This window comes from Megachile rotundata, chromosome 1 (assembly GCF_050947335.1).
Source record: "Megachile rotundata isolate GNS110a chromosome 1, iyMegRotu1, whole genome shotgun sequence".
Taxonomy (NCBI): Eukaryota; Metazoa; Arthropoda; class Insecta; order Hymenoptera; family Megachilidae; genus Megachile; species Megachile rotundata.
This window is the reverse complement of record NC_134983.1, coordinates 5,984,399-6,002,488: the sequence shown is the minus strand read 5'-3', so window position 1 is coordinate 6,002,488 and position 18,090 is coordinate 5,984,399. Positions and strand designations below refer to the sequence as shown.

The 18,090-nt window shown below is 30.2% G+C and overlaps 1 protein-coding gene across 2 annotated transcripts; it reads left to right on the top strand.

Annotated features, from left to right (window-relative positions):
• The first annotated feature begins 1,155 nt into the window (after positions 1 to 1,155).
• Y-y (yellow-y) lies at positions 1,156 to 17,692 on the top strand. Of its 2 annotated transcripts, none has more exons than XM_012279556.2 (7): positions 1,156 to 1,310; positions 7,108 to 7,399; positions 12,945 to 13,074; positions 14,739 to 14,901; positions 15,522 to 15,881; positions 16,565 to 16,753; positions 17,378 to 17,692. In XM_012279556.2, exons 2-7 carry the CDS (start codon positions 7,138 to 7,140, stop codon positions 17,561 to 17,563), a joined length of 1,290 nt encoding a protein of 429 aa, XP_012134946.1. In that variant the 5' UTR covers positions 1,156 to 1,310; positions 7,108 to 7,137; the 3' UTR covers positions 17,564 to 17,692. The 2 variants fall into 2 exon arrangements, with proteins under 2 accessions (XP_012134946.1, XP_076385487.1); XM_076529372.1 differs by lacking the exon at positions 1,156 to 1,310 and adding an exon at positions 1,342 to 1,550.
• The last annotated feature ends 398 nt before the right edge of the window (positions 17,693 to 18,090 follow it).

Sequence of the window (18,090 nt, the reverse complement as noted above, 5' to 3'; positions counted from 1 at the left end):
GCATATTACAGTTGTACATTTGTAAATTATACGTTTGTCAGTTTTATTGCAGTTAGTTCAAATAATCAAGGTTCTACTCACTATTTCTTTCGTAGGAAATTACCTTTCTCTAGGTCATACCGCAATCTAGTATACAGTTAACCGCAAAAGTATTCATACACCGCAAATGGTTGATAATACGTGATATGGTCTGCACTAAATATTAAAAATTTAGTTTTTTGCATATAAATAATATTTCAGGTAAGCTGTAATATTAAAGTACTTCACAAGATCAGTTGCCTTTAAGTAGTGCCATTTTTAGCAGTATAAATAGTAGTGAAACAGTTGGGCAAATAGTAGTCAACTGAAACTAGAATTTTTATGTATGTATCAGAAAAATAATTCAGTAAATAGAAATACAATTGAACTTAAAGTTGAATTTAAATTTTGCATTGTACAGGGCGTTTGGTAGGTTGTCAGTAAGTTTTCAAGGGATAAGAGAAGAAATATTTGGAACATATTTAGCTACTATACAAATTTCAACATTTTCTATTTCCCACATTTCCCAAACCCTCAAAATCCCCAAATTCAAAAATTCCCATAAACTACCATATCTCTAAATCCCCAAATTCCTACATTCTCAAATTCCCAAAATTCCCACATTTCTATGTTCTCAAATTTCTGGACCTCAAAATTTCTAGACTCCCATATCTCTAAATCCCCAAATTCCCACATTCTCAAACCCCAAAACCCCACATTTCTATATTCTCAAATTCTTAATCCACCCTCAAGTCTTCAAAAATCCATAAGAATCCTTTCTACCCTCCCTGTTACTACATACAGAACAAGAAATCATATTTGAACTATAGGCGCAAAGTTATTTAGTTAGTAACCAAATACTTTAAATTATCAAGGAAGCTTAGAATGTCCCAATTGAGCAATTTACAAAATACGCGGTTGTTAAAACTTTAAATGAAGCAGGTATCGATTCCGTATCCGCATCCGTAGTTTCATTTTCATTTCCTTTAAAAATCGACTTTGTTTCTGGTTTGCCCCGAGTAGATTTAATCCCCCTGAGTGGAAGTGGTGCAGGCACACGTTACAGGTACACATTAAATCGCGTGCACGCGTAACACTAGAGGTGTAGTGCGGGCTTGTTGGCGAGCACGTGTCACACGCAGTGAGTACATATATACCAGTACCCATTTGCAGGATCCAACAGTTTACTTGCACTGTTCGCCTCAGACTTTCTACGAAACGTGTTTCCGTTGGTCCTGAAACACCTATCGACGTCATCGTTTCTGAAGATTAACGTTTTCTGCCTGAAAGAGGTACGTCCTGCTGTGATACGTCCAGAAGATAGTGGTTCCTCTGCATTTTTTTCATTCATAGAGGAACACGTGATTTTGAGTTGTTGTTGGGATAATACGTAAATGAGACTAATTAATGGTGCGTTCGATGGGACTATTGGTTCATTGGTATCTATTGTGGAAATGATTGAAAGAATTGTACGAACAGTGGTGATATGCTGAAAAATCTTTCTTTTTGAACCTGGTATTTTATTTCTGAAGGTATTTACTACAGTTATTATTTGTGGATTAATTGAATATGTACAAAAGATCTTCGAGTTTTGATAAGTTAGATAGGTTTGTAGATTAAAGGGAATTCTTGCTACTTAATTTTACATCAATTAAGAAAATTGATAATTCAAATATATTCAGATATGATTGAAAAGTTTTCTTAGAAATCTAATGTTTTATTGTTTAAGTTAATTCGCATAATTTCCAGTTTGACAATACAAATGAAATTAGAAATTCAAAGGATACGCAGTCAAAATCTTATTACTTATGAATTTCAAAATAATGATAAGTAAATGAATTTTTATAAATAATAAAGATGTCGATATTCTTATAAATTCTTATAAAATAGTATAGATATTCTCTTATTAAGATAAATTGTAGTCTATCTTTTTGATCCCAAGCTTTTAGACAAGAGCCACAATTTACTCCTAGTAAACGCTCTAAAGAACTAATCAAAAGTGAAAAATTGCACAAAAGATGACATAAACATGAACATCTAGAAATCAGAATAAATTTTAAATAATTCATTTTTTTAATGTAATTGTATAATTACTAGTAATTGCACTTAATATTATTATATTATCAAACATTAGTTATTACAAAATTTCAGATTTCATATTTCATTTAGTTATCGTAATGATTATAAAAAGTCTACGGTTTTTTAAAAACTTTAGTAAACTAAATAAGTAAATAATTATTTTTTATTACAAAAATTTTCGACCGATTTTCTGCAAAAATTTACTTTTATTTTAATATAATTAGTTTGCTTTTATTTTATTTTATTTTAATTTTACTTTTTTTGTAATTTTGCCTACTAACTGACACAATTTTATACAACATTTCCTGCATCAAATTGCTCATTTCTTTAAAAGGTTTTTCACTCATTCAATTAGAATCATGTTAGTAACACCATGAAACATGATAATAATCCGAAGTCAATAACTGTGAACATTATCGATCAAACTTCACAATTACTCATTTTCTTTATGAAAGGAAAACGTGTACTCTTCCCAAGATTAATTGGCAACAAATGGTAGAAAGCAATTAATTTATCACTTAATTAAGACGTGTAACGGACTGTAACACCGATCAAAAATACGAAACTACATCACGCAAACACGAATTTATCGTGTATTGCCGATGAAAAGTTTTGTACTATTATGTTCGATGTCCGATCAAATTAGGATAATCGTAAAATATTGAATTTATAGTAGTCGATTTATAGATAAGAGTAAAGTAAAATAGAGTAATTATGAAAGAAATACTTGTGCGAAATGATACACTGTAGTTATTACAGAAATGGTAATAGCAAATTAAAGCACCACATTTTTGTATGCATTCAATTACTGGTTCTTATATATACTCCTTTTTACTGTTTATTTGATTAATTGTTTTATTTTTAAAGAGTTTTCCATTTTTATAAGTCCATGTTCTCAATTATCATCACTTATCATCAAAAATCACCATCGATTATACCGTGCATATTATAGTTCAATATTCATAGTTTTTCATAATTTATGATTTGTTATAACAAAAATTCAAGGAAATTTGCGGAAAATCTGAAGTAATAATTTTACTATATAGAATACCTCTAAGATTTTTTCCAAAACGTGATATCTTGAAACAATGATTTTTCATATTTTATTATTCATTATAATTTCTGAACGTGGAGATACGTCATTTTACCCAGTTTTTACAATTCCATAAGCAAGAGGATAAAATAAGTAGTTATTTTCGAAGTATGACTATGAGAAATGAAATGTCTTTTCTTAAAAAAGAAATGTTCTTTACTGCAATTTCGTACTGGTGATGTGCATAACGAAAGTATAATTTGTTTCAGTAATAATAATAGTAACAGATGTTGTACTAACAATATCTAACTTTAAACAATGTTTTATTATAAAATTCAGTCACGTCAGTTGTTAATTTGAGATATTTCTGTTTTGATCGATTGTTTTGTACCACTGGTTCCAAAGCAAGTTGAACGTGCAACTCGCCTACCTAAAACAGAGATACCCCGCGACTTTTCCAATTTGTGACGTCAATTTTCGAGGCTCCATCGCTCTGAAGGGCCCATTTAAAAGGAGAAGCTTTAAAGAATATGACCATATTTATTTTTAATTTAAACCCTTTATGCCCCCCGTTGAAAAAAACGCAAAAAAAGAATTTGTTTAAATTTTCCGACAATTTATAACAAATTGTTGGAGTGAAAAAAAAAATATTTTAAAATAGCCCAATCCTTCATGAATAAAACAAAAACCAATTTAGCTAAATCAATTGAATAGTTTCTGAGAAAAAAATTCGTAAGTAAAGCCTATTTTTGCCAAAATGAGCAAAAGTTGCACACTTTGAAGGTTTGTTATTCCTTAACAATTTCGAAACCGCCCAAATAATGACTTAAACCCCCACTAATTTCATATGGACTTCAACATATTTGGATTAGAGTAAAATCGCAGATGGTGAGATCCAAAAGTGATCGATTTGGCGTGGAATGTCCCATATTGATTAAAGCCTCTATCTATATTAGATTATACTTGCTCAATAAAACATTTCAATTTTATAGCAAAATATTTAGTAAAATATATTATAGTAATTATATAATACTATATGCAAGCACAATAATTATGCATGTATATGTCTGCTACATCTGTTACTTACCTAATTCTTTTGTTATTTATAAAAATACAAGAGTAATGCATCAATAACGAGTTATTTCATTTTAATGAAAAATGTCATGGATCATCTGAAAGTCATATGCTCTTCAACTTCTTAAAAATCTTAATCCTTTTAACTAGAACTGTCTAATTTTTCATAAAAGTCAATTTTTTGAAACATGTTTCGTATTATTGAATACACATAATTACGTCTATTTGAATTAATGAGATTAAATTCTGAATTATTTCTAAATTAAGGAGATTAAAGGTTAACATTTATAAATGTTACCCAGGAAATATTATCTTCGTCAATATTATCTTCGCAAAACGAATTCCTTTTTTCTCACATTTATTATAATACAGTTTCTTCTTTGCAGTTCTATAGTTGAAACCACTTTTTCACATTACGTCGACATAACAGCATTTGCAACAATTTTAATTAACGTCAGAAAGTTCAGTTTTATTGCGCGAACAGATAATACTTTGCTCCTAACGAAGCAACATTTTTGCTGCTTCTGTACTTCCTCAAGTTTTTAGAACACTATGAACGTTATATTTACTTCCAGTAACGAGGTTCACTATTTCTCTGCAAGTTTTTCCTTATTTACACTGCATTAATATTAATTTGTACATTTTTAATTACGGTTCCATTGCATTCATGGCTTCTACACTCTGATGGTTGCACGCTATTTTATCATGCAATTTAGAGTGCATATCTATTGCTGAAATCCGTTTTAAATAATTAACACTTCTAAACTAGTATCAAATCCTGACATATTATTTATATATACAAAAAACATATTTGTATCGCTTTATTTTTTATCTAAAAATAATTTTTTTATTTTTTATATAAAAATAATGCGATAATGCATAATACATTTTTTAATGTATTTTCGTATGAAAATATTATTTACATTTTATTAGAATTTATATTATACGGAAACAATTACTAACACGCTATTTTTACATAATTTGTAATTTATGCTGCAAACGGCATATTAGATAGTTTTAGGCAAACATTTATGAGCAATCTCGTGATAACAAAAAGACAGAAATGGAAGGTTTAATATTTCATTTTAAATAGTCGTATCTAGAGATTTGTCTTCCATTTTGATTTCACATAGAGAGCAAAAATTTATTAGAAAAATTTGGTTATTATTATTAATTAATCAGTAAAGCAGTTATTCATTTTGATACCAAGTTTTGCGTGTTATTGCTAGAATGTCTACAACAGTTAAATAAATATTCAAGAACTTTGACAATTTTATTCAACAATATTTATTTTTTAATATTTTAAAATTACGTTCAATTTTTTAGTTTCTTAACTTTTTGTTTAACTTTTCTTTTTTTTTAATTCTTCAAACATAATTAATTTAATTAATTTTTGTAAATGTAATTAATCTACCAGGCTACTTATAAATACTCACAAAATATGAGCAAATGCCTTGTTAGCAAAAATTTTTAACAAAATTAAAGTATTACATATGTTACTCTATACTTTCTAACAAGTTGCAACATATACATTCAGCGAATACCATTCTTTAAGTTAAACGAAAATTGGGTAAAATGTATAATTATACGGTACAGTTTACTTCGCCGCAAGCTTCGACGTAGACTTTCTAGTTTGTTTATTCATGCATAAAGAGGTCCAAAAGATCAAAAAATCATGACTTTCGAGTGCGCAGTTCATTCAGTCATAAGCTTGGAAAGTGATTTGATCTGACATAGATATAAGAGGGAAACAAGGCACGTGCCGTTTTTCATTTCTCTTCACATCGTCCAGCGAAATGGAATCCAGCAAAACATGTTCGTATGCAAGCACACACATCTCGTTGGAACGAGATTTATAAGTGTAATAACAATTTCCGGGGCTGTATTATGCAAACTATTTCGAATACTGTATTAGAATACTGGCGTGCAAGGACGATTCATTTTACCTACCACAAACTTCACACCCTAATTTAGATTCTTATCTTTGTAGGTTTTAATTTTCTGTACAACACTTTCATTTTTGTTCACTGAATTGAAACTTCACGCTGAAATTCACACATGAGCTTATGCAAATAACGTGTCGATAATAACAAACATGTGAACATAAATATTAAATGTACAGTGATGGAACAGTTTGAAAATGGAAATATCTTCTGCAAATAAGAATGTAGAACACAAGTAGTTAATGTTTTGACACATTTTAATAATTCATTATAGTTAGATGCACAATTTGAAAAAATGAAAGTTCTATTTTTGTGGACTACTAAAGTATCTATCAATTTTGTAAATTTAAAATATTTTTTTATTACTTTACTATACTTGCTAATTTTCTACTGTATTCTATCTTTTAACTATTTCAATATGATGCTTACTTTGTACATATAGTATATTAATTTTCATATGGGTCAATTTTGTCAAATATTTTAATTAGAAAGTCATAAGAGTATAATAATAAAAATAACTGAACAATTCTTAAATTACAAAATGAAACAAGTCATTATAAAAATTGAAAGAAATCACAGTAATTATTAACTACTACTCAAATAAAATGAAACCAAACATTTGTCAAAGCAAAATTACACCCATAACCACACTACCGTACTTAACATTTGTCAGAATTCTCCTTCGCGTAAAATGATAAGTACATTTCTCAGACCTTACAACTTGTAGACTCAAGTTACGAAAAAATTCGCTCTTGATCGATATTCACCCATGCAATGTTGTCTTACCATTCTAATTTGAGGTCTTCAATCAAGGGTTAAATCCACTTTAAGAAACACCTTCGCACCAATTACTTCTTGACGAATGAGCATCAATCAACATTCTTGAAATAAACCTAAAGAGAAACCGGCAGTTACGTGATACCGTGTTGAAACTTGACAGGTCATTATCTTACTTTGTAGGTGCGTAAGAACCCCAGAAGAATTGTGGAAATGTTGCACGGGTTAGTGATAGTCAGTTTGCTATATTTGGCAAGTGAAGGTGTTGGGGGTCTGCAAAAATGGTCCACACAATTTGGTCAGGCACCACTTTTGGAAAGATTTTCCTGGAGAGAATTGGACTTCGCTTACCCGGATGCAGCCAGCAGAAGAATGGCGATGATGAAGGGAGAATTTATTCCTGAGAATGCGCTGCCCGTTGGAATAGAAATATGGAGGAATAAGCTGTTTGTTACCGTTCCAAGATGGCGTAATGGTAAGTCGAAAATACAATTTCCTGTAATATGTGACTGTACACATAACTGTAAAATGTAGACCTATATTACACTTGTGTAATGGATACTCGAGTGTAATGTTAACTGTCTTTGGATAAGGATCAGTGCAGGAGAAGTCTCATAACATTTTCATTTTATTTTTATTTTATTTATTTTAATGAAAATTTGAGCATGTTTTAATTTTACATACTGAACCCTTTGAAATTTAAAAAGTCATTCGGTGTTTGAAAATTAAGAAATTTGGAAATTTTCATATTTAGTTTGTGAATATTCAGAAGTTTGATAATTTTCGAATTTGAAAGTTAGAAAACCTTGAACAGTTTTTGCTTTAACTCTTGGTATAAATACCGGGTCACTCCTGCACAAAAAATGATCATACGTGATCTTATGTCTACCCCTAGAGAGAAGACATCGCTCTACACTTTCTAAATCTAAGTTCAATTAAACTTCCTTACCGGTCAGAGGAAGACTTGTACGCGGCACATCGACCATACCTTTCCCGTATTAGAAATGTATGAAATAATGTAAAGAATCTGAAAAAGGAGACGCTCCTTACACGACACGCGGTACCTTCAAAGACTTTCTTTGCAACTACTTTTTAACCGATCGCTATTCTTTCCTGCTACCTAGTTCAATAGTCGGACCGTACAGAACCGTACGCAACCTCGTATACTTAATTGGTTCGTAGCCAGTAGAAATTCGTAGAAAACCAAATTGCTATACGTTGAATCTGTTGATGACGTTGACCAATCTAACTAGTTAAACGCAGTTTACGGACATACTCCAATTTAGATTTTATAACGAAACCGAGTTAATGAAAATTGAGTTTTTTTTAAGGACGAAACTATTTAATCAGTGGACAAATAGTAACGAAAGTCCGTGTAGAAAATGTTGGGTGTCAGGAAGCTGCCTCGAAGATTGCACAATGCACGGAAGATTACCGTGGCCGGTGCACGCTTCGAATCTCGTCTGGTCGACTTCCGGTTGACGACAAAAAATGCCGAAAACCGCGTGAGCGATTCAATAGAGCATTTCTGTCTCCGCCTCCACTGAAATCTTCGAAGCAGCGTTTGTGACCCAGAAGAGAACCAGGGGTGAATGGGCTTATTCACTCTTGCGCCCTTTTGTTTCCCACTGTTTTGCCCTCGGTACTTTATGTTTATTATACGCGATGGCGCGCGCCAGGCCATCCTGCACAAAATGAAAAACTTGACAATGCAGCGGGCACAGTGTGTACGATCTTTCATATTTCGGTCCTTAACCCTTCTTCTTGTCGATACTCGCCAGGTTTTTTTTACTTACCTTCGTTCTCTTATACACTGGTCCTTTCGGTTCTTGCTCGTATTTTAACCCTTTATTAGCCGCGCGCTTGAAACCGCTGCCTTTCACTACAGTCTCGAGCTTATTAGCTACTCATTTAAATTTTGGTAGTTTTATTGACCTTTTTGCTGGTACGTAATATTTCTTTATTGCAACCCTTGTACTTTGTTAGGGTGGTTACTGTACTTGTGTATCTCGGTTTTAAGATGGATAATTAAACAGAGGTGTAAATGACATTACTGAAATGTTAAAGTTTATACATTTTTGATGTTCTATGTTTTTTTATTTATCATGTTCGTAAATATTCGAATTCTCGAATTTGCGGAGTATGAAGTGTTCGGTTTACTTTGGCAAGTTTTAAACGTTTCGTTATAGTCATTATACTATATTATAATAGTAATTAATCTTATAACCATTACAACTCCAAATTTTCAAATAAAATTTGTATCGTGTTTGCAAGTTTCCAATTTTCAAATTAATTCTGAATTTTTCTATTTTGAAATAACCTAACTGAAAATATGTAAATTTTTAGACCGTTGAGTTTAAGAATATCCAAATTTTAATGTTCCCATATTTTTGAGTTTTCAAATTTTCTTGTTTTCAAGTATTCGTACTTTCATATTTAAAATTTTAAATTCTTAAATTTTTAGATATTCAAACGTAAGACTATCAAATGAGGAAATCTAAAAATGTTCTAAAGTTCTCAGTTTTTAACTGCCTAGATTCTCAAATTTTTTAATTTTCAAATTCACAGATTGGTCCATCTCCAATTTTCTAATGTTTGAAATTGTTTAATATTCGAATAACTAAATTACTGAATTACTGAATTACTGAATTACTGAATTATTAGATTATTGAATTACTAGATTACTAGATTACTAGATTACTAGATTACTAGATTGCTAAATTGCTAAATTGCTAAATTGCTAAATTGCTAAGTTGCTAAATGGCTAAATTGTTAAATTGCAAAATTGCAAAATAGCTAAATTACTAAATTAACAAATTACCAAATACCAAATTTCTATATTCTCGAATTCCCAAATGCCCAAATGACCAAATGACTAAATTATCAAATTTTCAAATCACCAAATTATTAAATTCCCAAAATCCCAAATTCCTAAATTTCCAATTTTCCAAGTTACCATACTTGCAGATTTGTCAACTTTCGTATTCTTTATTTTCAAATTAACAAGTTCTAAAATTTCTGAACCACATATCCACAACGACTCTAAAATACTTTACAACACAGTTCAGATAACAGCGGAGATAATAGCCATTTTAGTGATAATGATGATCATAATAATCATAATAATCGTGATAATGAAGAGAATAATGCTGATAATAATCACAATAATTGCCATCATAATAGTAATATAATTGACCATAGTCGTAATAATAATTATAGTAATAAAAAGCTTAATAGTATTACTCTTAATGACAGTGTGAATAACAACCATAACACCAATAAATATCATGATAATAATGATGATAATAGCCATAATAGTAATGGTAGTAATAATAATAATAGTGTACAAATCCATCATACGCTCATCTCGTTTCACGATAACTCAAAAATTATTAATTAATCGATATCAAAATGATTTTATTCAAGAACAAATTAACGATCATTTCCTTTTCCCTTTTGAGATTTCTTCAATAATCTCCTTCTCATTCCTCACCACTGACGTCTCTCTTCAACCCTTCCGATCTCGTTCTTGCCGTTTCTCGTTTACATTTGTTCGTCAATCTTTGCATCTCGTCGGTCTCCTGGAAGTTCTCCAGACGCGTCAAAGCCCACCGTGGTTGGCATTGTTTTTACATCAAGTTTTTATGTGTACACACAGCTTTGTTTCGCTCGGTTCTTTCTTCGAACGTCAGGTTCGCTTGAAACGCCAGACAGAGGATATGAAATATTAAGAGAGGAAGGAACAGGAAAGGAAGGTTCCTGTCACAGGTTTGCAGACTGACAGAATAGATTTCGACTGTTCAATGAACCCTTTCCGAAAATCTTAAATGGGTACTGGCGTGTGGAGCTGATTGTTTTAGAATTCGCCATTACACTCCCTCCACGAGAAGTCGTGAACTATTTTTCTTTTTTTCCAATAAACTCGGAATCGTATTTTGTAAAATTTATTTTGTAGAGTTTGTTATTAAATTGGATTTGAGATGTTTATAGGTTATGGTGAGTGCGTGTATGTACAATACTTAGATAGTTAATTGCATACTTTGGTAATTGCAGTGTAAAATGGTAATCGTATCGAATTCTTGCAATTGTTTTATTTAGAAAATGTTAGGTATGTTTTTCATAGGAATTTTTTTAAGAATTCCTAAGTTTTCAAATTTTCAGCTTTTGCAGATTTTCGGATTTTTAAATTTACACATTCTTTTAAATTTCTAATTTCCCGAATTTTTAATTCGCTTTTTCAAAACTTTTAAATTTGCGAATTTCTAAATTTCGAAGTTCCCAAATATAAAAATTGTCAACTATTTAAATTTCTAAGTTCAGTTTCCTAATTCTTGAAAAGTTATCAAACTTCAAAAATTTTCAGATTCTCAAATTTTTACATTCCCAAGTTCCTAAATTTTCAAAATTCTTAACTTTCCTAATCCTTGAATTCTCATACTTAAAACATTCTCAAACAACCTAATTTCCAATTATTCAAATTTCTAAATTTTCCATAAATTGTCAAACCCCTAATTTTTCGAAATCCCTAAACTACAAATTTTAAAAACACCTTCAAGCTGTGAATTCACTTCCAATTAACCTACTATAACCTACGACCTAAATATAACGTACCATAGTGTCAAAGTACGCAATAACTTTGTTTAGATTGTTGTGCTGACATTTCCTTCAGCTTTAAAATGTTAGCACACCAGCTGTATGCAGTTTGCTTTCGTCACGCAATGGTGACATGTCAAATGATTTTTATATCATTATAGCCTGGTATTTCTGATTTGGCAATGTTTGAATAAGCCCATTATCCATGTTAGCGCCCAGCAAAAATTTCGCGGAGCTACCACGTGTATTAGAGGTAAACTGATAAAATCGGAAGGTGAGGCATGTTACGTTTAGATTGATCGATACCTTATTGTTGGTCACGCGATTTATTGATCATTACACTGTCAAGTGAATTTTTATAGTTTTTGCTATGAAGCGTACCAATGTACATTGCATGATATGGATTTTGTTTTGAAACTACATCGAGATACTTTCTAATGTCAAAATTGTGTAACATTCCCGAAGAAACTTTTTTGCTTTTCATCTCCATCTTAGTTAGGTACGATTTAACATAAAGCATTAACTAGCGAATTACATTTTGTTAGGTTCATTTTTCTCTAATTACGTACTATTTAATTTGTCGAGTTTCCATTATTATTATTATTCAATCAAAGTCTATTTAGTTTCTTTTAATCAAGCCAATATACTTTTCATATTTTGTTGTTATTTGTTATCTATTAAATTCATCATTTTCATTGTTTTATTGAATAAACCTAATTGTTGAAAGATTGACCTGTGGATTTCACTCCTTAACCGCACACCACACGAATCCCACATTCTTTAAATTTAGTTATTTGCAAAAACGAGTCGTTCAGTAGGTAAAAGCCGCTCTTTACCTCATGAGCGCTGTTAACATCTGAGCCTAGGTTCCAGAGTCGTTACAATTGGTTTGTTAAGACACTTGAATAGTATTTAGTTGGAAGTTGAAATTTTTTAATTATTTCATATGGTAACATGTATCATATTACTTATGATATAACATTTAACACGTTTATAACATGTATGGAATATGTAATTTTGATGAAGAATACAGTGGAAATTTGTTATTTGTTACAAGTATACAACATATAATGAATTGTTAAACTTTTGCTTGCAATAATATATCATTTTTCATTAAATAAATTTCTTCAATAGAAAAGACCAAGTTATTGTTATATTCTTTTTAATATAACTTGTTGAAGCTAACAAATTTTTTGTATAAAATTTAAAAACTTACGTTTTAGAACGAATATTAAAAATGATTGCTGTTATTTATACAGTATTATATCAGATTTACATTTGTCGTTTATTAACGAACTCTCATTTTATCAGCATAATTGGCTAAGAAGTACCATAATTGAAAGCACTACCTTCAATTATAAATAAATATATAAATATATACATTATCAAATAATTTATATATAAACATACTAAATATTTTGAAATAGGTATACCAGCAACGTTAAATTACATATCACTGGACACAAATCGAGGAGGTTCGCCAAAACTTACCCCTTATCCTAACTGGGCGCAAAATAAAGCCGGTGCTTGTGGAAGTGCAATTACCACTGCTTACAGGTACGTATAATTTAATTTATTACTCTGACAAATTTCTTTAATAATGTTAAAACAATTTTCTAGTCGTTCAATTCACAGAATTTGCAAATTCTTAGGTATCTAAATTTTCAGGGTTCTAAATTCTCAAACCTTAAAATTTCTGAACCTTTTTATTTCCAAAGTTATACATTTTTAAATTTCTGAATTTCTGAATTTCTGAATTTCTGAATTTCTGAATTTCTGAATTTCTGAATTTCTGAATTTCTGAATTTCTGAATTTCTGAATTTCTGAATTTCTGAATTTCTGAATTTCTGAATTTCTGAATTTCTGAATTTCTGAATTCTCCATATTATCAGATAAAAGGTCATCTTTATAATTGTAGAACAATTTATACTGAATCAAAATTTCGAATCCTTTGATTTCCAGAATTCTCAAATTCCAAAATTTCAAATTTTCTGAATTCCCAAAATTATCAGATAAAAAATCTCTTCAATTATTTTTAGAACAACTTACAATTAATCAAATTAATCCTTCAATTTATAAAGTTTTAAATTTTCTAGATTTCCGAGATTATCAGATAAAAGACCTCTTTAATAGTTCTATAATAATTCACAATTAACCAAAGCATAATATTAAGGAAATGTTTATTGCAATAAATTTATTATCGTAAGTGAAATATAATTAAAATTGCTATCATTATTATGAAAACATTAATTAAGTTTCAAATAAAATACAATAGCTTAATTGTTATAATAATGCAAGATCATAACTGCGTTTTTATTCCACTGTAAATATTACTTGCACTAATTACATTGGTTTCATAATCTCTGACACAGAACGATATACATTGAATTGTGCGAATAAGGAGAAAGTCATGATGATAAAATCTTGTAAAACCGGACAGATTTCAATCTACACTTTATCTTTTATTCTTGATCACACAAAGTTCTCGTTAAGTGAAACGTGTGATCAATGAGACAATTATTAGATCCATAATTGGGAGTATTAGACCTGTGAGAATGTTCTCTCGGCTTCCTTTGCGCAATATCGATATGAGAAAACCGTCAGACATGTGAGAATGTTGATCTTTTTCTAACACTAAAGCTTTTAATTTATTTTGTTAATTCAATATGTATCATATTGCAATTTTTAAATAAATTTCCAACAAATTTGAAGTACCATTAAAGTTGACTGAATATTGTATTAATAAATCCTTTCAATATTGTATTAACACATTTTTTAAATATTGTATAATATTGTTTGAAAGACTAAAACTACAAGGAACTTACAAAATTTGAACAAAAATAAATGCAACTTTACAATAAAAGTAAAAATACTAACAATAAGTAAATACTAGTTTTGACAAATGAATAATGAATATAAAAGTAACCTTTTATATTTTTCCTGTTCTTAAAAATAATCGTTTTATTCTGTAGTTCAATATTTTAAACACCTTTCTAATCGATACAATCTGTAAACCGATAAAATCATTATTGCTAGGTCAGTTTGAGAAACACTGAAGCGAAAAGATCTATGTAATCTGTATCCCTAGTCAATCACTAAAGCCTTGCATGTTGTGAAACCACCTGTATGCTAGACTTGTCCAATTTGAATAGACGTTCATTAAACACGAGTTATGATCTTGATGGTTAGTCAATGGGCGATTGTGTTGCTATTGTTGCAGAATACACGCAGATATTTGCGACAGACTTTGGGTACTGGATACTGGTACCATAGGTATTGGAAATACCACCATACAAGCATGTCCCTACACTCTGAATGTCTTTGATCTGACCACTGATAAAATTCTGAGACAGTACAGGCTTAAAGCTGAGGACATCAACATGGTAATTATTTAATACAGTATTAACAACTTCTTGCTCTTCGAAATTTTAAGTAAACTTTACTAATTTAGCTTAGGTAGCTTAACTAAGTTTTACTTATATTCGAAACAATTATTTATGTGATAAATATTGATGAAGTTTTGTCTACTATCACTACTAGCTCTATCACTCTAAATGATAAACTACCATCTTCTGATAATTATTTTATTTGAAAACAGAAGATATTAAACCGTATAAATTACTGATATACAAATTATTATTATTTCTATGGAAAATCGTGCAAAAATTTTGGTTTAATTAAATGTTACTTAAAATTTAGATTTCTTTCAAATTCGTATATTTTCTTCAAAATAATCTAATAGAAATTAAATTTGGAATTGAAGAAAACTTGTATTTACTATATAAATTTTTCTTTTAAAAGAAACTAAATAAAAATCATTTCAAGCGACAACTCAAGCAAACAAATAACATTGCGTCTTAAATATCTCGCTACATTTCTCAAACCGTTCCAAATTGCTTGAAAATATTATTTTACTTAACCTAAAATGCAATAATGAAAAAATATTTTCGAACACTAAATGTAATAGTGAAAAAATATGATTTGATATGATTTTTTTTTATAGAATACTTTCATCGCGAACATAGCAGTCGATTTGGGTAAAGGTGGCTGTGATGACGCGTACGCCTACATGTCTGACGAGCTTGGATACGGTTTAATTGTTTATTCCTGGGAACAGAATAAGTCTTGGCGCATTACGCACAGTTATTTCATGCCAGATCCTTTGGCTGGTGATTATAACATTGGCGGTTTAAATTTCCAATGGGGAGAGGAAGGGATTTTCGGGATGAGCTTATCTCCAATCACTGCGGACGGATTTAGGACACTGTTCTTCCATCCTCTTAGCAGCAGGAGAGAATTTGCTGTTTCTACCAAGATTCTCAGGGATGAAGATTTGTCTCAAGACAGTTATCACGAGTTCCAGGTAAGAAAATTCATGGTATTGTTATTAATATTTTCTAAGGACCGCTCTGTTCGTTTGTGGAAGTTTGTATATTTAGATCCTGTCGGTTATTTATTATAAATTATACCTAAACTATTAGAAAGAAAAGCTATTAATATTTAAGCTGTTGAGATAAAAATTATAAATTTAAATTATTGTTTATTTTTTGTAATACATATTAATTATTATACAAATTGATTTTAACGACTATACAGATGTAGATGTACAAATATACTCATACATATGTTTGATTTAGAAACTTTAAATTTTGATGATCTCTAATAAGGAATTTATAATATTGAAGAGAAGTTTATTTTGCAAAAGTAATGAGTTATGAAGAAGGAAGGAACAGTTGTGAAATATTTATTATTTTACAATGTAATTATTGTATATTAAATTTCAATCTTACTTTTATCCATTATACCTGTTGCATAAAACGAATCAATTATGTCTCAAATAAACGAAAAAATATCGTACAGACTGCAGAGATATCCTGAAATAAAAATAGTGTTATTAGTATGATATATAGTGTCCATTATAACAAATATGCTTCATTATGGAAGAAATGCTAACATATTAAAGTGACTGCTTTAAATTATTTATCGCTACTGTAAAAATACTTTGTTCTCAAATTGCAAAAATAACATAATTATTATTTATGATAGGTACTTCCAGAAAGAGGACCACTTGGTCACTGTACTGCCTCTGTTATGGATGACACTGGGCTTCAGTTTTTCAATCTTATCGATCAAAATGCAGTAGGTTGTTGGAGCTCTTTACTCCCATATGCTCCTGAAAATCAAGCACTCGTAGCAAAACATGATGACGCTTTAATATTCCCAGCTGACGTCAAGGTAAAATACTTTTCTTTATTTTAGTTAATTTTGTTCTATACTGCCTTTGTAGTGCATAATTTGTAGTACATAATGCATCACATACTGCACCTATAGTGCATATTTTCATTTAAATACTGCATCCACAGTGGATAATTTTAATTACATACCGTATTTACAATATATAATTTCAATTAAATACTCCATCTGCAGTACATAATTTTAATCACATACTGCATATTGCATATCAACATGCAATATACTACCAAAAATCGTATAAAAAAGATTGGATCTAGTAAACACTGCTCGAAATATTTTTTAAAACTTAGTTGTGTGAGTTCACTCAACTCGCCTTGAATGTATAAGTATTAAAGCCGTTTAAATATTTATATGAATGTGCACAATTTTTTTTTTAATTCGTGACTTTAAGTGAACATAATAACATAATAACAAATGAACATATTAATATTCTTTAAGTGGAAAAATTACGAGTAGTTGGTATCTATCACTCTCCTTTTAGAAAGTTTTAAAAATGTCCAACCATTTCAGAATTTCTAATCGTACTTCGATAAAATCACCTTCTACATATTACAAACGAAGACAAATTTTTTTAGCAATGTTTAAAACATACGGTTCTATTTCTAGGTGAATCGTGGCGTCCTGTGGATTATATCTGACAGAATGCCAGTTTTCCTGCTCTCGACTTTGAATTATACCGACGTGAACTTCAGAATATTAACAGTCCCAGTTCGAGATGCGATCGCTGGTACAGTTTGCGAGAGCTCACCCTGGGGTTATGTTAATACTAATGCATTATGGTGGGAACAATGACGTGACTCCTCGAAGTTATCGAATTTAGTTGCACTTGTGATAGAAATATCATGTACTCCATTTGCTTTGTTAAAAAACGAATTGTTGTATGCTAATGTTAAAAGACAAAAATAAAATATAGAACATGAATGTTTCTTTTTATGTTTTCTTACTTTCTCCCGATGAACGTGAAGAACTCTGATAAATCTCATAAAAATGACAGTGTGATATATTACAGGAAGACATTTATTAACATTACATTACGATACTAAATGTCCACAATGTTACTTTTTACATTCGTCCCTGCTTTTGCTGACTAATGAAAAGTATAATTCTTTATGATGCTGTTTGCATCCTGATCGTACACAGCAAAAACTATTAAATGCAATTACCAGAAAATACTATATGTTTAAGTAAACTGATAACATCTTTTTAATCAGTGAAGACCAAAACTTGCAACCTTTGCAATGCTGCTCAGGATGTTGGTCTCCACAAAGTATTTGGAGGTCACGGAAACTGAAAATATCTTCCTTTCTACAAATATTCGT